The 23553-nt window shown below is 37.4% G+C and overlaps 4 protein-coding genes across 5 annotated transcripts; 3 read left to right on the forward strand and 1 right to left on the reverse strand.

Moving 5' to 3' along the window:
• Positions 1–1854: 1854 nt before the first annotated feature.
• Positions 1855–3934, reverse strand: LOC143469346 (signal peptidase complex subunit 3-like). The gene is made up of 4 exons (XM_076967015.1): positions 3745–3934; positions 3563–3633; positions 2890–3082; positions 1855–2723 (listed from the first exon to the last, which is right to left on the reverse strand). The coding sequence occupies exons 1-4, from the start codon at positions 3885–3887 to the stop codon at positions 2597–2599; spliced, it is 534 nt and encodes a 177-aa protein (XP_076823130.1). The 5' UTR covers positions 3888–3934; the 3' UTR covers positions 1855–2596.
• Positions 3935–6918: 2984 nt separating this feature from the next.
• Positions 6919–9532, forward strand: LOC143445157 (mitofusin-2-like). Its single transcript, XM_076944064.1, has one exon. It carries the CDS (start codon positions 7112–7114, stop codon positions 9518–9520), a length of 2409 nt encoding a protein of 802 aa, XP_076800179.1. The 5' UTR covers positions 6919–7111; the 3' UTR covers positions 9521–9532.
• Positions 9533–10379: 847 nt separating this feature from the next.
• Positions 10380–12322, forward strand: LOC143445174 (PRA1 family protein 2-like). Of its 2 annotated transcripts, none has more exons than XM_076944088.1 (4): positions 10380–10588; positions 10764–10847; positions 11021–11154; positions 11376–12322. In XM_076944088.1, the coding sequence occupies exons 1-4, from the start codon at positions 10404–10406 to the stop codon at positions 11513–11515; spliced, it is 543 nt and encodes a 180-aa protein (XP_076800203.1). In that variant the 5' UTR covers positions 10380–10403; the 3' UTR covers positions 11516–12322. The 2 variants fall into 2 exon arrangements, with proteins under 2 accessions (XP_076800203.1, XP_076800211.1); XM_076944096.1 differs by having other exon boundaries at positions 11021–11222; positions 11376–11518.
• Positions 12323–18621: 6299 nt separating this feature from the next.
• LOC143445164 (uncharacterized) lies at positions 18622–21945 on the forward strand. Its single transcript, XM_076944075.1, has 4 exons — positions 18622–18924; positions 20216–20323; positions 20474–20665; positions 20998–21945. The coding sequence occupies exons 1-4, from the start codon at positions 18757–18759 to the stop codon at positions 21169–21171; spliced, it is 642 nt and encodes a 213-aa protein (XP_076800190.1). The 5' UTR covers positions 18622–18756; the 3' UTR covers positions 21172–21945.
• The last annotated feature ends 1608 nt before the right edge of the window (positions 21946–23553 follow it).

Here is a 23553-nt window from a genome sequence, read left to right on the forward strand (position 1 = left end):
GATGTGATGAAGTTTTGATCGCCTAACTAACGTGTTATACATCTCCAAGAGCATGAGCAAACTATTGTATATATTTTTTTACGCATCAAGACAAAGTCCATTGGACATCGCCACACGGCGCATTTCTCTACCGCAAACAAGGCTTGCTACAGCCGCGGAACGACACACGCAGACGTGATCGCTCATTTTTTTTACCTTCGACACGCAAGGGAAATGCGACACTTCTGTAAGCTTATGTCTCATGTTTTGTATTTCAAGTGAAACGGTGTATCGATATTTGTTATATTTGCCGAGCTCTGTCATTGTACTGTACCAAATTCTTGTTTTAATAACTGTGATGAATATTATACCACAGACATAATTTTGTCGAGTAAAGGTTGCCTTCAATTTCATTTCAGGCAAGCTTTACTCTGGGTAGGAAGGCTATGTGACGATTACGTCACGAATCACGAGTTGTTTTCCAAGATGTTTGAAATTTAATTTAGAATCCCGTAATTCAGTTGTTGACCAAATTTGCGTTTTCCTTAATGACGTCAGATAATTTCCTCGCTTGAACTGGTGTGCCATATATATATCGATGCAATGTTTTCAATCTCCCCTTTTTCCCTTTTACCGTCTCACCTGTTACTGAGCGCGATGTAACATTCAGCAAGCTTTGCCCGAAGGTGAAAGCCTTCGTGTCTGATAATAAATAAAAATGGAACTTTATAAGTTAGTAATTTGTATAGACAGAATCAAGCAACTAACAGCATAGTCACGCAAATTTGAGAAATGAGAACTCATCAATCGAAACAGAAGCAAAACAAGTCATCAACCATCAATCGTCCTCGCTCATATTCAAACAATTACCGCCAGAATATGCGGTCTTTATGACGGATATGTTCCTTGTGTAATACTTCACACGAGTAGTGCACAAGCGAATTATTAAATGTCATAGTAGGTAACAAGGTAGCTTTCTCCAAATTACTTTTTCGACATCGGTAAATATTTTTACTTCGGAATAATTTACTGAATGGTTAACTATGAAGCATGTAACCAACGTCATCTGCAAACGAGCAGCTAAATAAGAACCCACATGACACGCAATCAAATTCATATTTTAAATAAGTAATCAGGGAACAGACATCTAAGTTTACTCCGATACGGCAATCTAGTGATTTTCGTAGCGAAAAGTACAGTAAATGCTGATTCATGAATACTATTTCAATTTGGCACAAAACCGGCTACTTGTCGTTTTATTTTACTTCAAATGTTTGTGGTAGTTGGGCTTTAATTATAAAGTCAGCTTGGAATGCTCGTTTTTTAATTTCGTATTTCACTCCAGCAAGCGTGTTGCATCATCGCCCAATAAACCAGAACTTGGTTGTTCTGTTATCCGTCTTAGCCTCTTAAGCAACCGTGGTTTTGTTTCTGTGATGTTAGAATGTCCTTCCAAGAAATCATATGTTATAGTATGATAATTAATTAATCTTTCCAGACGGATTGAGGAATAATACTTTTTATGAATTTTAAATACTTCAAAAAAATACTTTTTATGAATTTTAACCTAATCTTGCATCTACTAATCTAGATCTAACTTTTCCGCATTGTGCATCGCATGTAACTCAAAGTTGAGGACATAGGCTGGGCATCTACCGTCCAACAATTCCAGTGAGTAGTGAAATGAAGACTAATCAGCATTTTTTGTTAAAGATGTGCATATGCTGCTGGCCTGAGTGAAATCTATAGCCTACAATCTGATGACTGGAACACTACTAATTGACGTGAACTCCTTTGGAAGTCATGCGTAATGGCAAAAGTCTGTAGATTTGGATTCGCAAATAAACCAAAATCTGTTATTGGTATTCTCATAAATTTAAACCTTTTACATTCTTTATTCTCTGGAATTTGTGAAACGCTGCCCACCAAAAGCGATCAAGGCAATTCTGAATGTTTCAGAGTTTGAAAACAAACAATAAAAATGAGAATGTAAAATCGATGCAAAGAAACATCCACTTTTCTATTGTTACAAGCGCAACAAGGTTGAACAAAAGCAGTCTTAGCAGATCTTTGTTGATTACAATTGCAAAAATGGAGCATAATTAGCAAGTTGAATGTGAACTAATGTTATCTATGTCTCAATGCATTTTAAGTGTTATCTACAACTCTCAAGTGCTGACATTGATATGACATGATTAGTGAAAATCACAACAACGTGAAATATAAAGTACAGGAGTTTTGTGTAGGCAGTGCCATTTCGAACACAATAGATATCATAGTACATCATAGACTGTATCAGAGGTTTTATAATTATTTCTTTAAATAAGACCATCAGGTCCAGGTATTGGTAATATAATGGTTCTGCATTTCCTACAAATCTCCTTCGCACATACAGTACTACAACAGCAATAATATTTATCATTGCAACATGCACGAAGAAAATTTTTCCCTAATAAAAATTCTTAATCAAACAGCATTTCATATAAATCTGCAATGCACATCAATAAGCGAAAAAAATTGAAACCACAATATCTTAACCCAAGTTGAATAACCTACAACTCCCATTTGAAAAATATTACAAGTCTTCCACCGTATCTAGAAATCACTGCATGTCGTCTCATATTCTAGATGTTCCGTAACTCTCGGGCAAATCAAGAGCAATGCTGCCACCTCCAGGAACCCTCCACAGATAGCCAGCATTAGGAATAATATTCCAGTGCAAGGAAATTTGCAATTTGTTTCCCCTATTTAGAAAAACAATAAAAAATTCCTATCCCATATAATGGTAAGTCTTTAAAACCAGCAAATGCATCTTTCTCGTGCTGCATAGCTTAGCAATATCTTTGTTGTTTTCCAGAATCAATGCCAAAAAATAAATGATATGATACAAAATTAATGTAACTGTGCTACCTTAAAAACGCTCCATCGTCAAAAAAGTAATACTTGTTGCTCCTCTTTCTTATGTTGACCACAGGATTCTCTCCTCTGTTGATAATGTGGTCCCAAAGAACAACTTGGTTTAACTTATTCTGTGGTGTTTCGTACTCAGCCATCAAGTAGAGGAACAATTCCTTGCAGTTCCAATTAAAAACTGGAGTAAAGTCTAAGCATGTTTATAAGGATTCAACTTCGAATGTCAAGTGTCAACACAATCTCAAAGTAATTTTAATATGAATTAACAGTTGTTTGCCAAACCGGAAAGAATGGCACTTTTTGAACAAAATCTCGGGGTGCAATCTAAAGCCTACAACAAACACCTCAGATATGCCAAGCCTGAGCCTGAGAGCTTCTCTTTTGGCAGTAAAAGTGCGTTATCTCAATACAATAAAGGAGACATTGTGTTATAAAAGAGCAACAGAACAATAGTTAATAATAATAATAATCTTTTTTGACATAGGAGTACTGGGCTGCAGCAAGCACAGCCTTAGAAGATCTTGAGTTGCCATGCTTTCCACTTTGGATTTTTTGTGGGCGCTTAGAAACATCTAGGCCGATGTACAATAAATCTTTACAATAACTGTTTTTCATAAAGTAATTTCAAATAAATAAAAAATTTAAATAAAATTAAAAGAATTAAGGATACTGGCTTTCAGCGTGAAAATAATATGACCCAAATCATGACGATCTCCGACATAAAACTCTTCCATATTTTTTCTGCAAAAACAGGCTTAAAATAGTAAATAAATTTATACGTTTGACAATAAGCATCACCACAATACAAGTTAAAACATTAACACCTAACAGCAACGTCAGAAGGACACTTACATGACAACTTTGTTAACGTCAATGTCAACTTTTTGTGTATAATCCAAAAAGTTTGTTGTAAGAAAACAAGCAAAGGCAACTGCTGCAGTAACACTAAGACTGAATGCAAAAAGTGCATTCAATCTTGCTAAAATTGTATTCATTGCGACTTAGTTATTATTATTCGGCCACTACAAATGAAGAAATAAAAATAGTTTAGGGGAACGGTTTGTGTTTGTCCAGTTTAGCTTCCTGTTGCAAATCCATGAGAGCCTATAGGCTACAAAGGTAGCGTGTAACTCCGTTTATTGTAGCAATGTTAAAGCTAGGCTACAAGTACTTGCAAAATTTTGCTCTTAACGCTTACGTTTTAACCTAAATGGATTAGGGCTTATTTAATTAACGTATCAGAAACCAACATTCTATATAGTTAATGTTAATAGACAAACACGGCTTGCAAGACGCAAATCATAGAAGACACGTCTTAGTAAAAGTATTAATAGATGTCCATGTTTTCGTTCGTTCTACATCAAGATAGAGATCTTGTAATTACAGGATGCAAAAATACTTTCTTGTTCATTTTGTTTAAATTTACTACCGACTAGTTTACACAAACAAATTAAATTAAGTTAGCTAAGCTATATAAAACGTTTTTTATGATAAATGGATGTTTTATTTAAATTATCTATTACTTAGCTTTCAAATAAAGTAGGCTATACGCGAAAGGCTGATCTTAGTAAGTAGTGGTATTTCAAAAAAAATTACACGTTTATCATACGAAGTTTTATTTACTTCTAAAATAACGGGTGTTGTTCTTTTAATTGATTAGGTAGGTGATTTGCTGTGGAATGATCTCAGAGAGTCGAATCGCTGTGTAAAACTGTTTAACTCCTGTTAAGTTTCTGCAAAATTTTATTTCAGCGGTTCAGGTTTGAATGGGGTGGACACATTTATTCCGCTCCGGATTTGGGTTCAGCAAGCTTGCTAATACACGATTTGCTCCGGGATCGAATGACGTTATCCAGCTAATCATTTTTTTAATTTCTTCAACTACGTTGCCCAAGTAGCAATTTGTTAGCTCAAGGAATTTCATCATGAGTGGGCAAAAGTTTTCCAAGTCTTGATATAAGCAAAAAGAACAAGTTTTCTATAACTATTGGATGAAGCCATGGCACTGTGAAAATGGTTACAATTGAGTTCGACTCCGGTTTGTTTTTTCTCTTGGTCTTCAATGGATCAGTCTCGGTTTGGGTTCAGACAAATTTAACATATTGGGTTCTGGTTTCGGTCCGGCTTTCATAAAACATCCGCTCAAACCGGATTAAAGTTCAGATTCAGTTCCAGTTCGACACCCTGAATGATTACACTCTAACGTCTGTTACAGTTTCTCACATTACGTAGCATGTATATTCTTATTTATCACCAGACCCGTTTTTTGATAACTACCTATCGCTGAAACGCAAACAAGTTTTGCCGACCTTTCTTTTGTTAAAGAACGATTTTACAGCGACAGCGTAGCGCTAATCTAATGAGCCTATTTTGATCAACAGACCACCACCAAGCTGATTTGCCAATAATGTTTGCAAATTTGAAGAATAAAAGAATAATTTAATTTAGTTTACTTCCAAACCATTTAGACTCAAAATTTTGTCGGCTCGGTTGCAAAGCTTGTGCAAGGCATTTACGACACTCAATGGACATGGTAGACAGTTCTAAATTTGGGCAATGCTATACAAGTTATCAAAAGAACAAAAAAATGTGTAACAATCAGAACTTTCACAAAGACTATCTCGGTTGCCAGGGCTCGAATGATAAAAAGTCATCGTCGGGTTAAGTCGTGCTAAGACTTTTCTCAGCACGAGGATAAAAAGTTACCATACCATTACCATACCAACTCGCAATTACCAATGAAGTTGCAAGCTTAGGCGTGCAAAACGTCCGTTTTCCGTAATTTATTCTTACCCCGATGAAGGTCATGTGAACCCGCACAGCTCTACTAGCCTACAGGGCTAGCCGTGCATGAAGACGAGTTGTTTCTTTTCGGAAATGCCTTGTATTTTTTGAAAATTAAGTATTTTCCCTTGAATGCTGTATTGCTGTTAATTTTTCGTGAGCATGTTTTAATGTGCTATAATTAAAACGATTAGAATCGTAACTTTCGCTCAGCACAGTTAATGGCGAAAAATAATCAATTAACGAGTATAACCGCTATGTAAAATTTGTACAAGCCTAGGGCCTAGGCGTATTTCCATCTAAAGAGCATTCATCGCTTTTTCATTGGAAATTGCATAAAACCAAGTGTTGATGAACAGATTCTTTGTTTGTTGGTTTGTTCTAAATTTGGATACAGACCGTGTCTTGTATGTTTACTAAGAATGAGCGGAAAAAATGTATAAAATTCGTGTGCACATTAATATTACTGAGTCTAATTCAGATCCAGGCGTACAGGTATATACCCCACTTTGTACTATAGTGCATTTTTCCTATGATGATATGCGTTTATCACAACTACAATCAGACATTACCATTTAACAGTGATCAAGTACGGTACATTACGAAAACATTCTTATTGGAATCACAGATTTGAAGGAAATCCTTGATCTTAATCTGTACACAATTAATATGCCAATTTGTCTATTTTTAAAACAACAAGCCTGTATTGTTTATGTCGCCTGTATTCTACAGTTTTGGGACTTCTGTGTATTACAAAAAATCGGAATAAGTAATTAGCAGAGTACTGTGTGTATATGTGACCTGTGTTACATCATAACGACGAGAAATAAACTTCATGTACATACATAATTTTAATGTCATTACGTCCAAGGTGCTGCTCCATTGAAGCGAGCGAGTTTAAAGTGCATAGATTTGTCCCGGTAAGCTTAGTATCAGTGCAACACACGGTCACACACATCTAAAATTTATTTACTGTACTTCATGCATTTACTCAATAAATTTTTAACAATAATATGATTGACGAATAACTATTTAAAGAAGATTTTTGCAATGAACATCAAAGACAGAAATATGAACTCTTTCCCTTCTCGCTGCGTCTTCAGAGACACTGTTTTGACACTGTCACAACGAGCTTTACTTTACTTTTAGTGCTCAGATATCAACCAGTCCTGATTTGAAATTGCTAACATGTAGGAAGCACAAGATTTTTATCCACACAAAGTTGCTGGTTTCAACTTGTGTATCTTAATGTATCGTTGCCCACTTTTATCTATATAACATCCAAAAAATGCACCCAGCTTGCTGAAAATTTATACAGCCTTTAATTGCCTAATAACTGCCATACTTTTGTTTCAAGGATATATCATCAATCATATTTATTCAGGTACAAATTTGCTGTTTGTAACTTAATTGTTTTTTGTTGATTCTGCGAGTAATGGATGGTAGAATTTTGGATGGATCCGGAGATATGTCGTCGCCATTAAAACATTTCACAAATGCAAAGAAGAGGATAAACAATATTTTCCTTGACATCGGAAAATACATCGGAGAGTTTTCAAGTTTTATAGATGATGTTGAAAAAAATGATGACGAAACTGCAGTGGTGGATGACATGGTGAGGAATGACATTCTTGCCTCTCTGGAAAAGGTCAATGGAATAAAAGACATGATCTCTCGAAACCACATGAAGGTCGTGTTCTTCGGTCGCACGAGCAACGGCAAGAGTTCAGTGATAAATGCAATGCTGTGGGACAAAATCCTTCCCAGTGGGATCGGCCACACAACAAATTGCTTTCTTTCCATTGCCGGATGTAATGGAGATGGAAAGAATGGAGACGACACCAAGGGCTATCTACTCTGTGGTGAAACAGAAGAACGTCGTGGCATCGGTAGCGTTACCCAGCTGAGCCATGCCCTTAGCCAAGAAAGCATGTCTAGCGACAGCCAAATACAAATATTTTGGCCGAAAACTAAGTGTCCGTTGCTAAAGGACGATGTTGTTCTTGTTGACAGTCCTGGCATCGACGTTAGTTCCGACATTGATCAGTGGATTGACAACTACTGTTTAGACGCCGATGTATTTATTTTAGTCGCAAACGCAGAGTCAACTTTGATGCTTGTGGAGAAGAAGTTCTTCCATCAAGTTAACGAAAAACTTTCAAAACCGAACATTTTCATCTTGAACAATAGATGGGATGCGTCGGCATCCGAGCCGGAACTGATGGAAGAAGTTCGGCAACAACATCTTGAGCGAGGAATCTCATTCCTCGCTGATGAGTTGAAAGTTGTGACCAAGCAACAAGCCAAAGATCGTGTTTTCTTCGTGTCCGCGAAGGAAGCGCTACAAACTCGACGGAACAAGTTAAATGGCAAGCCTGACAACACGGCCAACATGGCAGAGGGGCATCAGGCAAGATTAATGGAATTTGCAAAGTTTGAACATGAGTTTGAAGAATGTATCTCCCAGTCAGCAACACGAACCAAATTTGAGTACCCCTCTCAGCGGGCCTCAAGAATAATTGACGCTCTCTACAGCAGGGCCCAGTGGCTTCATGAACGCTCCACACAACTCATTCAAGAAGGCAACAACCAGAAGATGTACCTGGAGGGCCGGTTGGAGGATATTGACTTTAAGATGAAATTCATCACGCAGCAGTGCAAAGAGAGCATTGCTAATCTTGCCACGGAAGCAGAGAGGCAAGTCAGAAGAGCGATGACCGACGAGATTCGTTGTCTTCCGATGCTTGTTGATGAGTTTCAGCGACCTTTCCACCCCAACCACATGGTGCTTCGTGTTTACAAATCCGAGTTGTACAAACATGTTGACGAGGGGTTGGGGAGAAATCTTTCTGCCCGATGCAGCTCTGCCTTGCAGAAGCAAATCAATAAAATCCGCGGTGAAATGATCGAAATGGTTCGACCTCTCCTCATCCCAGACTCAGCTCGTAGCCCAGAAAGTGAGTCAGAGTCTAGTTCAGTTGATGCCAAGATACCTGGAAACACTCAGCAACAGAAATCCGTCCGTTTTTTCAGATCCCTAATGAGATCGGCCTCTCAGCAACCAACATTTGACATGTCGTATGATATAGACTGCGCTAGCTTATGTGCAGACTTCCAAGAGGACGTTGGATTCAGGTTTTCGCTGGGATTCACACAGCTGATGGCGCGGTTCATGGGAAACAAGGAAGCGAGACGAATGCGGCTTGGTGGCTTTGCAGCCGATGCCTCTCAAATTGCTCCGACCCCACCAGCTACAAATTACCATCCTGGTTTGCCCGAGGATCACGTGGGGGTGCACGGCCGTGCAGAACCTGTTATGGCTGAGGATGTCCTTTGGTCGCTTACGTCCGGTTACTTTAAATTCACACAGAGTCATTCCACCTTTTTTGTGGTATTTATCGGCATGATCCCGTATGTACTTTGGAAGGCGATAGGTTGGAGAGCCGTTGCATTTTCTGTTGTGTCATATGGTGCGTTGTACGCTTATGAACGACTTACGTGGACGTCAAATGCAAAAGAGAAAATGCTTAAGAGGCAATTTGTGGAGCACGCTGGGGACAAACTGAACCTCGTGATCACCTTCACCAGCTCAAACTGCTCCCACCAGGTGCAACAGGAACTATCTGGAACATTTGCACAGCTGTGTAGTGATGTAGAAGATGTAAGAAATGACATCCAAGATGAAATTCAAGTCCTTCTCAAGAGACAGCGACATTTTTCAACCGTCCAAGCTCGAGCAAAGACACTTCGTAACAAGGCGGGATGGCTCGCATCCGAGCTGGACTCATTTTCAAAAGCATTCTTGAGCGCACCTCCAGTTTACCAAGAAAATGGCACCTCTTAATTTTACGACTTTGTTGGCTCACTTTAACTATTTCATATCAAAGAGTAAATATCAGCACTCCATTAACTTCTATCCCCACCGCTTGTATGGAATGCTTACATTTGATTGGCTTTCTCGGATGAACATCACTGTAATTGATGTGGTACGCGTATCACCTGTTTGTAAACTGATGTAAGTTTATATGAGGTTGACAAATTTGTATAACTTTTGCATGTAATATCACCTTAGGTTACTCAGCTCTTCTGACAACCAATCAACCATATTTGTCTCTGCCTTGTAGTGATTTGCCGGAAAAATGTTTGCCTAACGGGTTTATCCTAATCATACTAATGCGTGTATGGATGTTTGAAGATGCTTTTTCCATGCTTTTGCTAACCGGACATGTAATACCAATTTCATTGTTATTACTTGCCTTTAATGCCCTAGTCCCCTTAATTATTAGCTTAAGTTCAAAAGGCGCCACTTTACTTCGACTTCTGATCAATCCACAATGGATGCTAACTATGGGTTGTTGTTCTTTGCTGTACTTGAAAATCGAATGAGGTTTGGTTACAACTGTGTTGCTATAAAGCATTGTATTTATATTTCTGGCTGTTGCAGTTCTTGTAGATTATTTTCTCTCTTTGACAGCAAATTGCACAGTGAAAGCATTGCAGCCATAATTTTAACCTTTTTAACATTTAAATGTACACTGAGTTGAAGTTTCAAGTTTTGAAGCGTTTGTTGAATGTCTGTGAGTGTCATGAGCATCGCTGTTTAACATGTTAGTGCAGATATTAATCTCCATTTCGGAAAAGTTAATTGCAAATATATAATACATTAAGTTTGTTTTTTCAGAGTTAAAAATCATTTAAGTGTCGTAATAAAGTAATTTATTGAGAGAATGACATCCAACGAGGTCCATCTTCCGCCATTCCGGAATATCGACGACTTTATTTTGGCCAGCGCAAGATTCGGTCCGCCAGACTATCAAAACAAGGAAAGATGGAACAACAGAATCCTACAAAATCTTCTTTATTACCAAACAAACTACTTTGTTGTCGCACTCACTGCTTTCCTCCTTGTCATGTAAACGTTCAACAGGGCTGAAGTTAAACAGATGCGATATTGCTGTGTCATACATTTTCTAGAAAACTCTTGTTTTGCACATCATTATATTAAGCCAGCTACTACTAATTTTCTGGGATATAGTCAACATATTTTTTATAAATAGTTTGTTGATTGTAAAAACTTCTATTTTCAGGTATATTAGTCCACTAGAAACCATTCTTGGAGGCGCAATAGTGTCGGGATTACTAGTTGTTTTGTTCTATGTATCACAAAACAGGTCAGAAGCAACGATATCTCGTGTTCCATTTCATTTTTGCCATTGTGTTACCGATTATTGTTTCTTTTTGTAAATTACAGATGAACCAAACACATAGTAGGCAAAATTTTCATATCAATATTATGTAATCATTGCAAAATCAAAATAATGCTGAAGATGTTATTGCCTGACAGAACCAACGTTGAACAATTTAAAAGAGATTACCCCTTCGCTGTTATATTCATGGTCACGGCTATCTCCACAATGGTCATGTACACATTTGGATCTATCGCTGTGTTCGTGTTCAGTGTTGCTCTGCCGATGCTGTGTAAGTCAATGACTATCAGTGAGTGCTGGTTTGAGTTAAATTCACTCATTTATCGAAATGTACAACTCGTAAGTTATTCAGCAGTTGTGGCATTTAACACAGTTTTACAAGTTAATTAATTTACTGCATAGATATGGTGATGATGTAGACCTTGTGATAGTTTGTGTTATAATTTGCTTCCTTCTAATAGCTTACTGAAGCTAGGATCATTACTTTTCCAGTGACCTTACTTCACGCCTCATTTCGGATGAGGAATTTAAAAAACAAAGTTCAAAACAAGGTTGAGGCTGTCGGCTTGAAGAAAACGCCGATGGGAGCTTTCTTGAGAGCTTTCAATCAGGACATTCAAATTTCTTTCTAATCCTCACCTCTCTTATTCACGTGAGTGCTCGTCCTAATTGTGAATGTGTCTATGTCTTGTTGTTCTTCTTTGCACACTCCTGTTGCACGTGAAGCTCCTCTTGTTCTCTTAATAATGATCATGTTATGATGAATTTTCTTTGACACAACTCACAAGCTTCACCTCTTCATATACAACGTTGGTTGGTGCTTTAACATTTCAATATTTTACTTTTGTGTTCTTTTGACAACGTACTGCTGAAATATCCAGGTTCATATCGTATTATGTTGGTGTTAGCAAGTGACATTCGATTTTGTGCTCTTACATTAACTGTGATGCAAAGACAATTTATCTGCAACATGAGCGGTATATATGATCAAAACATCTTGTAACTTCATAAGGCTTTTTTTAACCTCATAGGTTTTTTGTGAAGTCATTATGGTGTCTATTCCATTTATTTCATAATCTACACATAATATTATTTTTCCTTAGCATTACCATATCTATACGGTAAGTCTTGTAGAAACATGCCACACACCACACAGTGTTTTGTGCAATTTTCTATGTTTTTGTTGGATTCTGTCGGCAGAGCTGTATCACACGGTGCGTCATTTCCCGTTGTTTAGAAATATCTGAAATATTTCTGAATCATTTTTGTCGTCACAGTGCCAGCCATTGTCGGTCAAAGGTCACTTTAGCTCTGCACGAAACGTATTTGACTTTCCTTCGGTTTTCTCTGATCGTGAGTTTTTTCTGAATTTGTATCGTGACGTATCTTTTATTAACCCGCTGGTCGATTTGGCAAATAAATCCCTGGTAGCGATCTCATGAAGCAGAACCATGGAGAATATTGATTTGCAGAGATTGAACCATTTCGAGAGATAAATATTCGCCGCATCTGGATCAGCGCGACAAAAGTAAGAAAGTCGAATCAAGAATAGCAAACGTTTTATTGGAACTGCTTTTGAGACGAGAAATTGTTCAAGAGCATGTAGACGCCACCTGCTCCCTTCTGCGCTTTTTGTTTGAATAAAATACAAACACGAGATGACGCAACTGAGCCAATAACCAACATTTGAATACGCCAAGTTTGATTCAAGGATCGTAAATTTAAAAATTCGACTGTATTTCTTGTGATTTCAGTGGAATTGCGCACATGTGAAATCTACATACAAACTCACTTCAAAAACTTTGTAACTTGATAACAAGAAAGAATCACCCTTTTTAAATAATAATCACCTTCAACCAGAGAAAAAGAGAAACCTACTACATAGCCTGTCGTTTGAAAACTAGGCTGCTCTTATGCTCTGCGGTTTTTGTTTCAATTAAATACAACCGCGAGTTGTCGGGTCAGAGCTAATCACATACCAATCAACAAGCGCAGTTGCCTAAATAACATCAAGATTTGCACAATTTTAAAACCTCGTCTATTTTTTTGGTGAGTTGGAAAACTTTACAAGAAAGCTAAAACTTAATATGCCCAGACACCCTGTAAGTTATTATAATTATAATTCATTATAGATCAAGGTAAATGCATTAGGTTCGAATTTTTTGGTCACTCGATTTCAATGAGCCGACGTGCGACAAGATTTCGCTGGCATGGGCAAACTGTACTCTATATGTTAATTGACTTTGGAGAGCATTTTCCTATTAAACTTAAACAAAGAAGACGAGCAAGTCAAAAGGTCAAACTCACAACCCTTCGTCGATTCATCATGTTTCGAAATCATTCATACGTTGACGTCATCGTTTTCGTAAGTCCTCGTTTTCAATGTAGCGCTTTGTTTACTTTCTCGCCCCTATTATGCGGCTTGCTTTCATGATGCAAATACTTCCGCGATAACTGCCACGAAGAGTTTGATAGAAGCTGAACTCACTAACACTATCTCAACTTTGTTGTGGTCACGTATGCTTCTCGGATTTGTTAAATAAGTATTGGTTCAAAACATCTTGTACTTTTATGTGAAGAGTTTTTTTATTGAAAATAATGCGGCTCTTTGCATCAAAAAGAGCATCTTTTTATTTACGATATAAACAGAGAAATATTAGGCCTTTGCTTGCCCCCTTCGAACTCGGATGGTCACTTAGTGACGTCATAATTAATTATATATTAATATGGACGTTATGTATTGTATATGACATGTCGCCTATTGGTTGCGGTTACCTAATTGAGAATATTATTTAAGTGGGCGCTCGGACAGATCGTGAGATACCATCAGCGATACGAAGTCATAAAAACTGCTTCTGTCGCCGCATTTCCTTGAAACAGCCAGACAGCTTAATTATCAATCACACGCCGAAAAATCTTCCTTATAAAGTTACCCTCCGCGCAGAAGGAGATCTGGAAGGTGTCGCAGTTGATTTCTGTTGCGGATGATGACCCAAGAAATCAAATTAAGCGTACAAACTAGTTCGCAATTGCTGTCACCTTCCTCGGCGGCTGACGTAAATGCGCAGAGGAAATTGAGGTCTATTCTGTTGCGCATGAGCTGATAAATCGTGCACAGGAAAGTTAACGAAAAAATACAAGCAAACCCTGGGAGCACACTGTAAAGAACCTTCTATATTACATACATATGTTGTCCATGTACGGCACAAACCATGTATGCTACGCAGTATAAAATTCGTCTATGCCGATAGTCCCGCCTTGGCTGTTTTCGCTTCTCATTTGGCGTTTTATAAAAAAAATTAATTTTAACTAAGATATTGAAACATTTCCACAGAAAGTTTGTTTTGCTTTCGCACCAACCAGTTTATTTTGCGATGTGCGTAGAATAAATTGCCCAGCCCGGCGCGGTAACAGCGCTGGAATGCCGCAAGCGAAAACTTTCGAGGACGGAGTTTCTTTTTTTTAGAAATGACATCAGCCAAAAGTGTCTAAAAAGCGAATTACCCATTTAATTTGAAATAGTTGGATTTCTATTTTTAAATGATTCCATCACGAAAACGCATGATTGTAAAACAATATATGCATAGATTTTCTAGCAGCTTAAAAATTTTTCATTGTACTGTAAGGTTCATAATTTGTCTATAAACTTGTAAAATAAATTAATTCAAATTTATTGTATCAGAACATACTTGTTCATATCGTGGGGGAAGATGTCTTTCATGGGTAATAGGACCAAGTGTAACTTTTTATTTTTGCGAAGACTTTTTTGCTCTCTTTTGAAGTAAATCCAACCGCTAAAATCGGTAAAATATTTCAGTATTTCCTCTGGAAAGTTTGTTTGTTAACTAGGAACGATTTTTCACAACAACAAGCCATTGCTGACAATTTGCGTCAAAAACGGAAATTTCACACATTCCGGAAATCATCAAAATATCCGGTTTACTTGTGATCTGGTAGAAACCGGAAACGCGTCATAGAGCATGGCAACCAGCATAGGCAACTTTAATTCTTGGTTGCTTGAACAGTCTGAGTGTGACATCACAGAAGGTGTTTCTACAACGGTGTAGATGAGATGACGTTTCTATGTTATTAGGGTTACTTACTCAGCAATTTATCCAATAGTAACAGTGAGTGTGGCGCTGAGTTAACTTTTAAAGTTTCGTTGCGGTTAGAAAACTCGCCCACGGCCTGAAACTTTTGTTTCATCGCGCGTCGGGCTTCTTTTAAAAAGCTCAATTTTCATTTACCACGTAGTTTCAGTCACATTTTACGCCCTCGCGGCACTAATTATGGATGTTGATGAAGACTTTGTCATTTTGCTAGAACCCCACTGGATCCTTCGTGCTGATATTTAAAGCTTTTTGTTCCATTCAACTTTTACCAACATAACGTGAGACAATTTTCGTTGTTTTGTTAAAAAAGTCTTCCCGGTAACGCGATTTCCAAAAACGTGACCGTGAAAATCTCATAATGCAACTGTTATAAAGTCTGTTACGTCACCAACGTGATGTTGTTCACGAAAGATTTGACCTTGATGATGTCACAAACCGCATTCTTTCGGCACAATGTCGTTGGGTAGAAATTCCATTACGTTATATCATTGTCGTGGATCGATAAATGTTTAGTTGATAATAGAGGAAATTTACAGATGGTAATTTCCTTTTTTGAGGCCTAAACCGGAAACGACGTAGGCTTGCCGAAAATAGAAAAAGCTTCTAAAATTCGTGTTGTGACACTTTCCACGGATCATTGTCATTTTTGAAACTAGTTTTTCAGGTTATAAGCGGTAAAGCGCAACAAATTTCACGGTCACTGAATATGTGCAATGACTTGTTTGTAGACCACGCAAACAGAACAGATTTTGTGTTTCATTTGTCACGATAAACCTATAAAATCTAACGACTCTGAAAAGGCCTCATTTTTTTCAGTTGCCTCGATGATTCACGCTTTAAAATACAGAAACTGTTAAAAATGATTCAAAGCCTTCAAAACAACAAATCCTTTTCGGGAAATTCCCCGACTTCAAGTACGTAAACAAAAATAAATCATCAAGCCGCAGACCGAAAATTTTTAAGTGTATAATAGCCGCTTGTTTCAAACATCGGTGTTTGCCAATTAACTGGAAAGAAAAATTTGCGAAAATTCCGTTTTTTCTGATTTTTACTTGTAGGAACTGAAAAGACCCCAGATGTTCGCAGAACATTTCCATGTTTCACCTAATTTGCATTTTCAGGTTTTTTGCATATACCGAGTATGTATGTATGTATGGTGTATGTATACCAAGTATGTATGTATGGTGTATGTATACCAAGTATGGTGGTTGTGCAAATATTTCATGAACCTTTAACGCTAAGACTTACATCCACGTAGTCTGGAAGTTTTTTCACTTTTTTTAGTAAATTTTTGCGCAGATTTAGAACATGGTACGTCGTACCAGGCAAGATACGCATTTAGTAGCGTCGCGCATGAACAAACCGCTCAACACAGGCAGCGAATGTGACGCGCAGTTATGATCTAATGTTTAAAGACGCGGGGGTGGTTTCGAGAAACGCCGATGCTGACGTACATACAGCTACGAATGTAGTTTTGCGTGAAAGTTAACGCAACGTGAGACACGTTGACGCATTGCGCCATTTTCTCGGCCTTGCGTTGTCGGTGATTTCCCGGAGAAGGGAATTATTTCTGAACGAGTACAAAACTTTGCAGCATTTTGCTCTTTATGCTGCTTATTAAAAAAGCCACGTGACAAACCCCAATAAGTGTTGCTGTTTAAACATTTCTAAATTTAGAAGATCCGAAATCCTATGTCCTTGAATCATCAGTAAACAATCCAGCCTTTATGACGTAACACTGTGCCACTCCTACATTGATCAGATATTAACAATAGTCACCTGGACTTTTTCCAATCTAGCGTTTGATCCTATGACCACAAGAATATGGCGTTCGACACACGCATGACGCGGTTGAATTGGCTCACAATGGTCTACACAAAATTGTATTAGTGACGTAATAAAGCTCATGCTTTACGTCACGTACATCTAGATATGAAATGGCGATTGAACCACACAAGCGTAATCCCTTCGTTGTGGGGCTGGGATCAACCAACCGCCTTTCCTGCTGCTGTTTCAAGGATCAAGGAGCTGCTGTTTCAAGGAGCTGCTGTTTCAAGAAGCTGCTGTTTCAAGGATCCTTTCGCTTCAACGAAAATTAATGTCAAAGTAATTGGTGAAAACCTTTAAACCAGTCTCAAAGTGCCAGCTCTGTCTGCAGCTTATGTTGCTTGTAAGCCAGCTACGGACACACGAACACGCATGTAATCGAACTTTGCGTTTTGTATAGCCATCGGGAAACTTTTACTTACGTCATCAGCAATTAAGTCACTCGTATTTTTTTTCGTTAAATAAACCAGACAGGCCAGAGTCCATTTTCTTGTGGTCATTGTAGGTTTACATTGTGACGTCATATTTGAAAAGGGTAAAGCTGGATGAAAATAAAAGCAAGTGGCAAGATAACATAGAAGAGAGATCATATAAACGTAGGACTTAGATCGTTTTTTTAAATTAGCAAGTAACAATAAAGATTGAAAAATTGTAAAAAAATGAAATCATTTTAGGTCAATAATGGTTCCAATAAATTTTCTGTCGCAAAATTACCGAAGCTTTATTTAATAATAAACAAGTCCGGGGTTTTTACGCTCATAGATAAACAGAAACTATCGGCTCAGACAACAAACGTATGATTCAAAAGGTTTTTTCACGACAGAGCTCGCAACCCAAAGAAGCCGAATTATTTGGATGACTACACAATGAATTCGCGATTATTATGACAACGCGTCCTTTTCAAAAAACAAAAATGTGCGAATGACAAGAAACGTGGTCAATGTTGAATACTCAGGATGCTGACTCATTCAAAATCCCAAACACAAATGACGGGAATTCCCCGAAGCAGAAGCGAAAAATTTGACGATCTTGCAATCGATCACGGAAATTTGTCGTTTCTGTGGCAACAAATTACCTGTTGGGTTTTTCTCGACATTTTTCTTTCAATGTTCCGTGGGTTTAGATAGTTGAAATTTTCGTGGCGGCTTTATGGAGGTTTCGTTGACATTCACGTTTATTAAATTAAAACTTTAGTATTCAAAAGGTTTCCGGGAAAAGCAGATTATATTGATTGGGCATAAGCAGAAAGTTTTGGATAATTTCTGACTGAGTCAGGCCTACCAAGAGAATTTTGTTGGTTTGCTCCAACAATCCAATTAACAACTACGCTTGGTACAAATTTCGGCGAAACTTTCATCAACATATTTAGCATTTTGTTACCTTTTTACCGTGAAAAAATTTCTGGAATTTTAATTGAGCGTCATAATAACGTCACATAAAGGTTTTTTGACGTTTGTCTATTCCGACATCTCTCAGACTTGCTGTTGCATCTTTCCCTAACTTTAATGATGTCATATTCCGGAAAGTGATCTACTTCCGGTTCATGTAGCTACCAAATTGGCAGCGAAATGGTCGAAATATTCACAACGCGTGATCATAAATGCCCGAAAGACCACTCAATATAGCTGGCACGTAGATGGATGAGTTCGTTGAACCGCTTCATGCTGGCGTTTGCACCATTGCGTTTTATTTTCGTTTCGAAAATATATTTCTATGACGCGAGCAAATACGTAGACGCGAGAGAACGAGAAGAGAAAGGCACATACCCGGCCTGGTATATAAACGCCCAGACGGCGCCGACCTGGTCACAACAGAGTAGCATCTACAAAAACAGAACAACAGCGACAGCGTTTCAGCAGACATTTTGCAGAAGTTTAATAAGGAAATAATTTTAAGTTTTGCCAAATATCTCGAGAATATCTTAGAGAAAAACAATGGAATCTAGCCCAAGGTCAATGTCTTGTTCCAAGTTGCGACTTTCCCCTGAAGCGTGCGCAACACAACATACGTCATCATCATTACCATTGTCTCTGGGAGAGGACTGGAAGATGAAAAACGAAGATTTAACGACGTTCGAAGAACCCGTCACTGTGGATCAAAAGGTAAAAATTACCCGTTTATAAGAATATCTTTAACCCGATTTTTGGTTTGATCTCCTTAAAATATGTAAACTTTTATTTCAATGATTTTCCGAGTTGGTGTAATGCGCGAATATGCTTTTGTATATCTTCCATTAAGAACCGACATTAAAATGCGTACCGAGTTTTTTAAAATGTTCTTAAGTTAAGTGTACGTGCCAACACATTTTATACCTAAGCGCCATATTAAATGCGAATTTGTGAACTTTACGCCAAATATATTGCTTAATTACGCCAATTATACATTGGTAGAAATCAAATTAAAAAAATTGTCTTATGTCTTTCCAAAAATATAACATTTTCAAAATGCAAAAATATTTTCTTGGTATATAGTCTTATCAGGAAAATAACAAAACGTAAAATCCTATGTAAATTGTCAGCGTATATAGTAAAGCAAAATATATTACTTACATTTGTGAAAGTTCATCTGTAAACACAGGAACTCTTAAACGGAAATTATTTGCGTTATTTTAACCAGAAAAACAGCGTACTAATGTTTATGACCACCACCTACGTCACACAAGGAAAATTCAGCGTGTCACTTACGTCACAGCAGACGTAGAGAATAGACAAGCGTTGTTTGACCGAATGAACTTAGGATTATTTCTGCCGATTACATTTCACGTTTGAGCTTGTTTTATACCGACTGTGTATGCATTGATTTTTTAGGAAAAAAACTGTTATTTTATGTTTTTTTTCTATTTTTGGTTCCATTGGTTGGAAAAAAATCACCTCTTTTGGCAAATTTTCGTAGACATTTTTAGGATTAAACTTCGACAGTTTTAATAATAACTCGTGGTCAAAGTTCATTTCAAAGGCTTAGTAATAGCACGAATATAATGAAAGGTTTTCCCAGAGCCTTAGGAGCGCATTAAACAACGATATTTACAGTGATAATCTACATCGAATCATAAAGCTTTGAACAACGTTATAATTATATAATAACATATCATATTCGGATTATGAAAATAATCGAACATTTCATGAAACGTAAAAAAAATTAATAACAGGCCGAAACATTCATAAAAAGTTGTTTTGTTCAAAGTCGGTTTCCTTTAAAAAGATGAAGAAACAAGCGTATATATATTTTACATGACGCCAAACCCGAACGTTGTCACGATTTTCTGATCCAGGCGACTATTTTTAGTGAATGGCGACTACGATAACGAGAACGTGTTTGAAAAACGGCTCAGTCGCGTTTAAATAAACTTTTCTCTTCGCCATTTTTAAACGTTTTATTGTTTCGTCACAATAGGATTGCCACACACTTGTGCAGAATTGTGGACCAGATTGCATGATCACGCAAAGAATAGTGGACAGATTACTGGCCCGGATGTTGCAGCTTGAAAACGAACGCTCTGAGGTAAGAAATACTCTAAGATTCGGTTTCATGACGTTGATAAATACTTTTTCAAATTTAAATTTTAAATGTTCCTTTTAATTTGTTATATTCATCGTGGTTTTTCGAAAAAGGGTTTGTCAAAAATAATCAACTTTGTTTATGATGTCACAGTTGTTGGCGGCAAACCGGTCATGGGCGGTACAATTTCAAATGATGCAAGACAAAAACGAGGAACGAACCAAAAAACTCGAAGCAGATCTTAGATTGGCCCGACGGGATGGCGACAGGTCACCCACTAGAGGCGCTAACGAGGAAGTGAACGAATCAAAGTTGAAAGACCAGCTCAACCTTCTCACCCACCAGGTTGGTTTTAAAAGAATTAAATTTGATTCAACCAGAAGCATGATAAACCTAATCTCTTGCAACCTTGAATAAACCCTTGATAAACCCTTGTATCCTTGATAAACCCTTGTATCCTTGATAAACCCTTGCATCCTTGATAAACCTAATCTCTTGTACATTCTCTTGTAACCTAGTGCAATCATATCGTTAAGGGATATGAGAAAATGAAGCTTTAATGCAGTAGATTATGTAAATAGCAAAATAATGTGTATTACCATGAAGTTTTTTTCAAACTACCCAAAGTTACTTGACTTTACGTTGACTCTTGTAATGAATGTCGATTTTTCTTTTAGGCTGAGGTTTATCGCGAAGATTTCATGGAGGAAAGAAAAGCCAGAGTGCGCGCGCATGCGCAGATGGAAGCGCTGAGAAATGAGTTGAAGCGTGAAAGAAAGTCACGTGTTAAGCTTTCGTCGATTGTGAACCAGAGTCGGGTCTGTGAGGAGACACCGCAGACTCTGGGTTAAGGATTTGCTGACTTTTTGATGACTCCTCCACCAGACGTTCAACATTACATTATCACTGTATTACCACTTGGTCCGATTTGCATCGTCCTTTGCTGTGTTTCTTCTCCAACGATACAAAGTTCCTCAACAAAACTCCCAGCATTTCAAACAAGCATCTTGCCTTCACATTTCAAAGTTGCAAGCGGGACAAGACGAGAAAGTCTCTCTATCTTCAAATCGGGCAAAGCTACGTCACAACATCGCCGGAAATTCCATAAAAGCATTCTGTGACGCCATTTGACGATTTTACAACAAACGAAAGCAACTTGAACTGGCCTGGGGCGTTGCCTCAATCCTCGAAGAAATTGCTTCATTTTGGAGAGATATGAATAATTCAATTACGTCATTTGATAAGATGAGTTCAGACGACCCTTGTTTATCAATTTTGAAAGGACAATAGTCTAATTGTTGCGTCACACAGCCCAGCACAAAGCCTTATAAGACTCGAAAAAAGTATGGCGAAAGATATTATTGATGTGTCGAAGCTAAATTATCGACAAAATGAAATTTCCCTCGCATGTTGTTGTTTTCGTCCGCCTGATAATTTTATCCTTTTATCTCTTGTCCCGTTTTTCTTTCATAAATACCACTGTGCAGTTTTATACGATTTTGTGACGTTTGCAGTTTTTTGCTATACTACCTTTTCATTCATATTTCTTTTTGTTCTTGTTCTATTTATGAAATTTAACCGTGCGACAATAAAATGTCAAACTTATACACATACGTCACAACCGATATTTATGACCGAGTGTTATGACGTTTTGAGTTATAATTGGATGAAAGAAGTCTGACACAAAGCAGAATAGATTCCGTAAGATCAATATAATTTTAGTACGTCAAGTACCAAATACGGGAAATTCTATAAACCGCCACCTCTTTTCAAACGACACCCTAATTGCAAATGAAGTTTGACGGACATCATCGGATTTGCATCTTTACGACATTAAAGTTATTTTGTGAGTCTTGAAGCGATTTGAGCAAAAATGGCGACATCAGCGGCACCATAGTACTGTGATATTTTGCAGAATTAGACTGGAATTGATCAGTTTGCTTAGTTTGCCCTTATTCGGGAAGCGTTACGTGACTGAAAAATAATTTACGATTTAGCGTAGAATGAAAATACAATAAATAATAATTAAGAGTGATGACATTAAAAATGACTTAAAGACTATAGCAGAAGATATATTTTACCCATGTTCAGTAAAATTTAATGATTTTATGACGACGACTGCCATTTCAAACGTAATAAACTTTCTCTTTAAATTTATATTTGTAATTTATAAACATTTTGCTACATATCTGACATGTTTAATATCATGAATGACATGGCTAATTTATTTCAGGAAAATTACGCAACAGCTTATAAAGGGCTTATATAACAAAGGACAATTATAAACAATCGTTCAAAGAAGTAAAAACAATGTCATAACAGAGACAAACAACACACGTAGGCAAACCACAAGACAAAATAATTGCCGAGACCGAGATTTATTTTAGATTCACTAATTTGGCAGAATTTCTGTTTCAAAAACATCTCAAAAAACGCTTCGTGTCAAGTCAAAGAATTATTTTTAAACTTGTAGAAATTCTGAAATAGGTTGTCAGCTCACCTGAGATCGATCGAAAACATGACGATGCAAATATTTTGCCAACACAAGACTCCATGTTGCAGATGTTATAGCTGACTCAGATGGTTTTATTGCTTTGATGTGAAAAGCGGCGGTTGCGTTCCAGACTTCTTTCTGTCAATATGCCAGCTCTTTCGGTTGCCGCTTTTAATCGCTTTCAGGCAAGTTAGCGAATGAAACATTAATGATAAAATCATTAATTGGTTGTTACCGGAAGACCATTAAGTTTTAGATAATGATGATTAGACTGTTTTATTACATCACAAAGACGCCCGATACCGCCTTGTAAAAAGTTCCTTCAAATTTACGTTAAACATTTATTCAGATTCTTTGAAGTCAAATCCGTTATTTGTTTGACTTTTGCGCCGTTAAACTTCATGCAGTTGCTAATTGTAATTAATATTATATTTCTGAACAAAACTTCAAATTATTTCAATCAAACAATTTTTTTTCATCACACGCACTTCTTTTCATATCCAACTTGAAATTGAATGTCTTGTCTTGAAAAAATCAAGCTTATCACGTGACGTTTTGTTCGTGGAACACGATCCAACAGTATGTCACTGCTTCTTAGCTTTTTACCGCCACCTGGCGGCGTGTACAAGCAATTGATTTAAAAAAAGATGTTTATGCACTATGCACAGTATACAGTCTTGCAGACTTAAATACAGACATTCTAGAAACACTTTGATGATTTCGTTTTAAACTAATTTCG

Source organism: Clavelina lepadiformis, chromosome 1 (genome assembly GCF_947623445.1).
Source record: "Clavelina lepadiformis chromosome 1, kaClaLepa1.1, whole genome shotgun sequence".
Lineage (NCBI taxonomy): Eukaryota > Metazoa > Chordata > Ascidiacea > Aplousobranchia > Clavelinidae > Clavelina > Clavelina lepadiformis.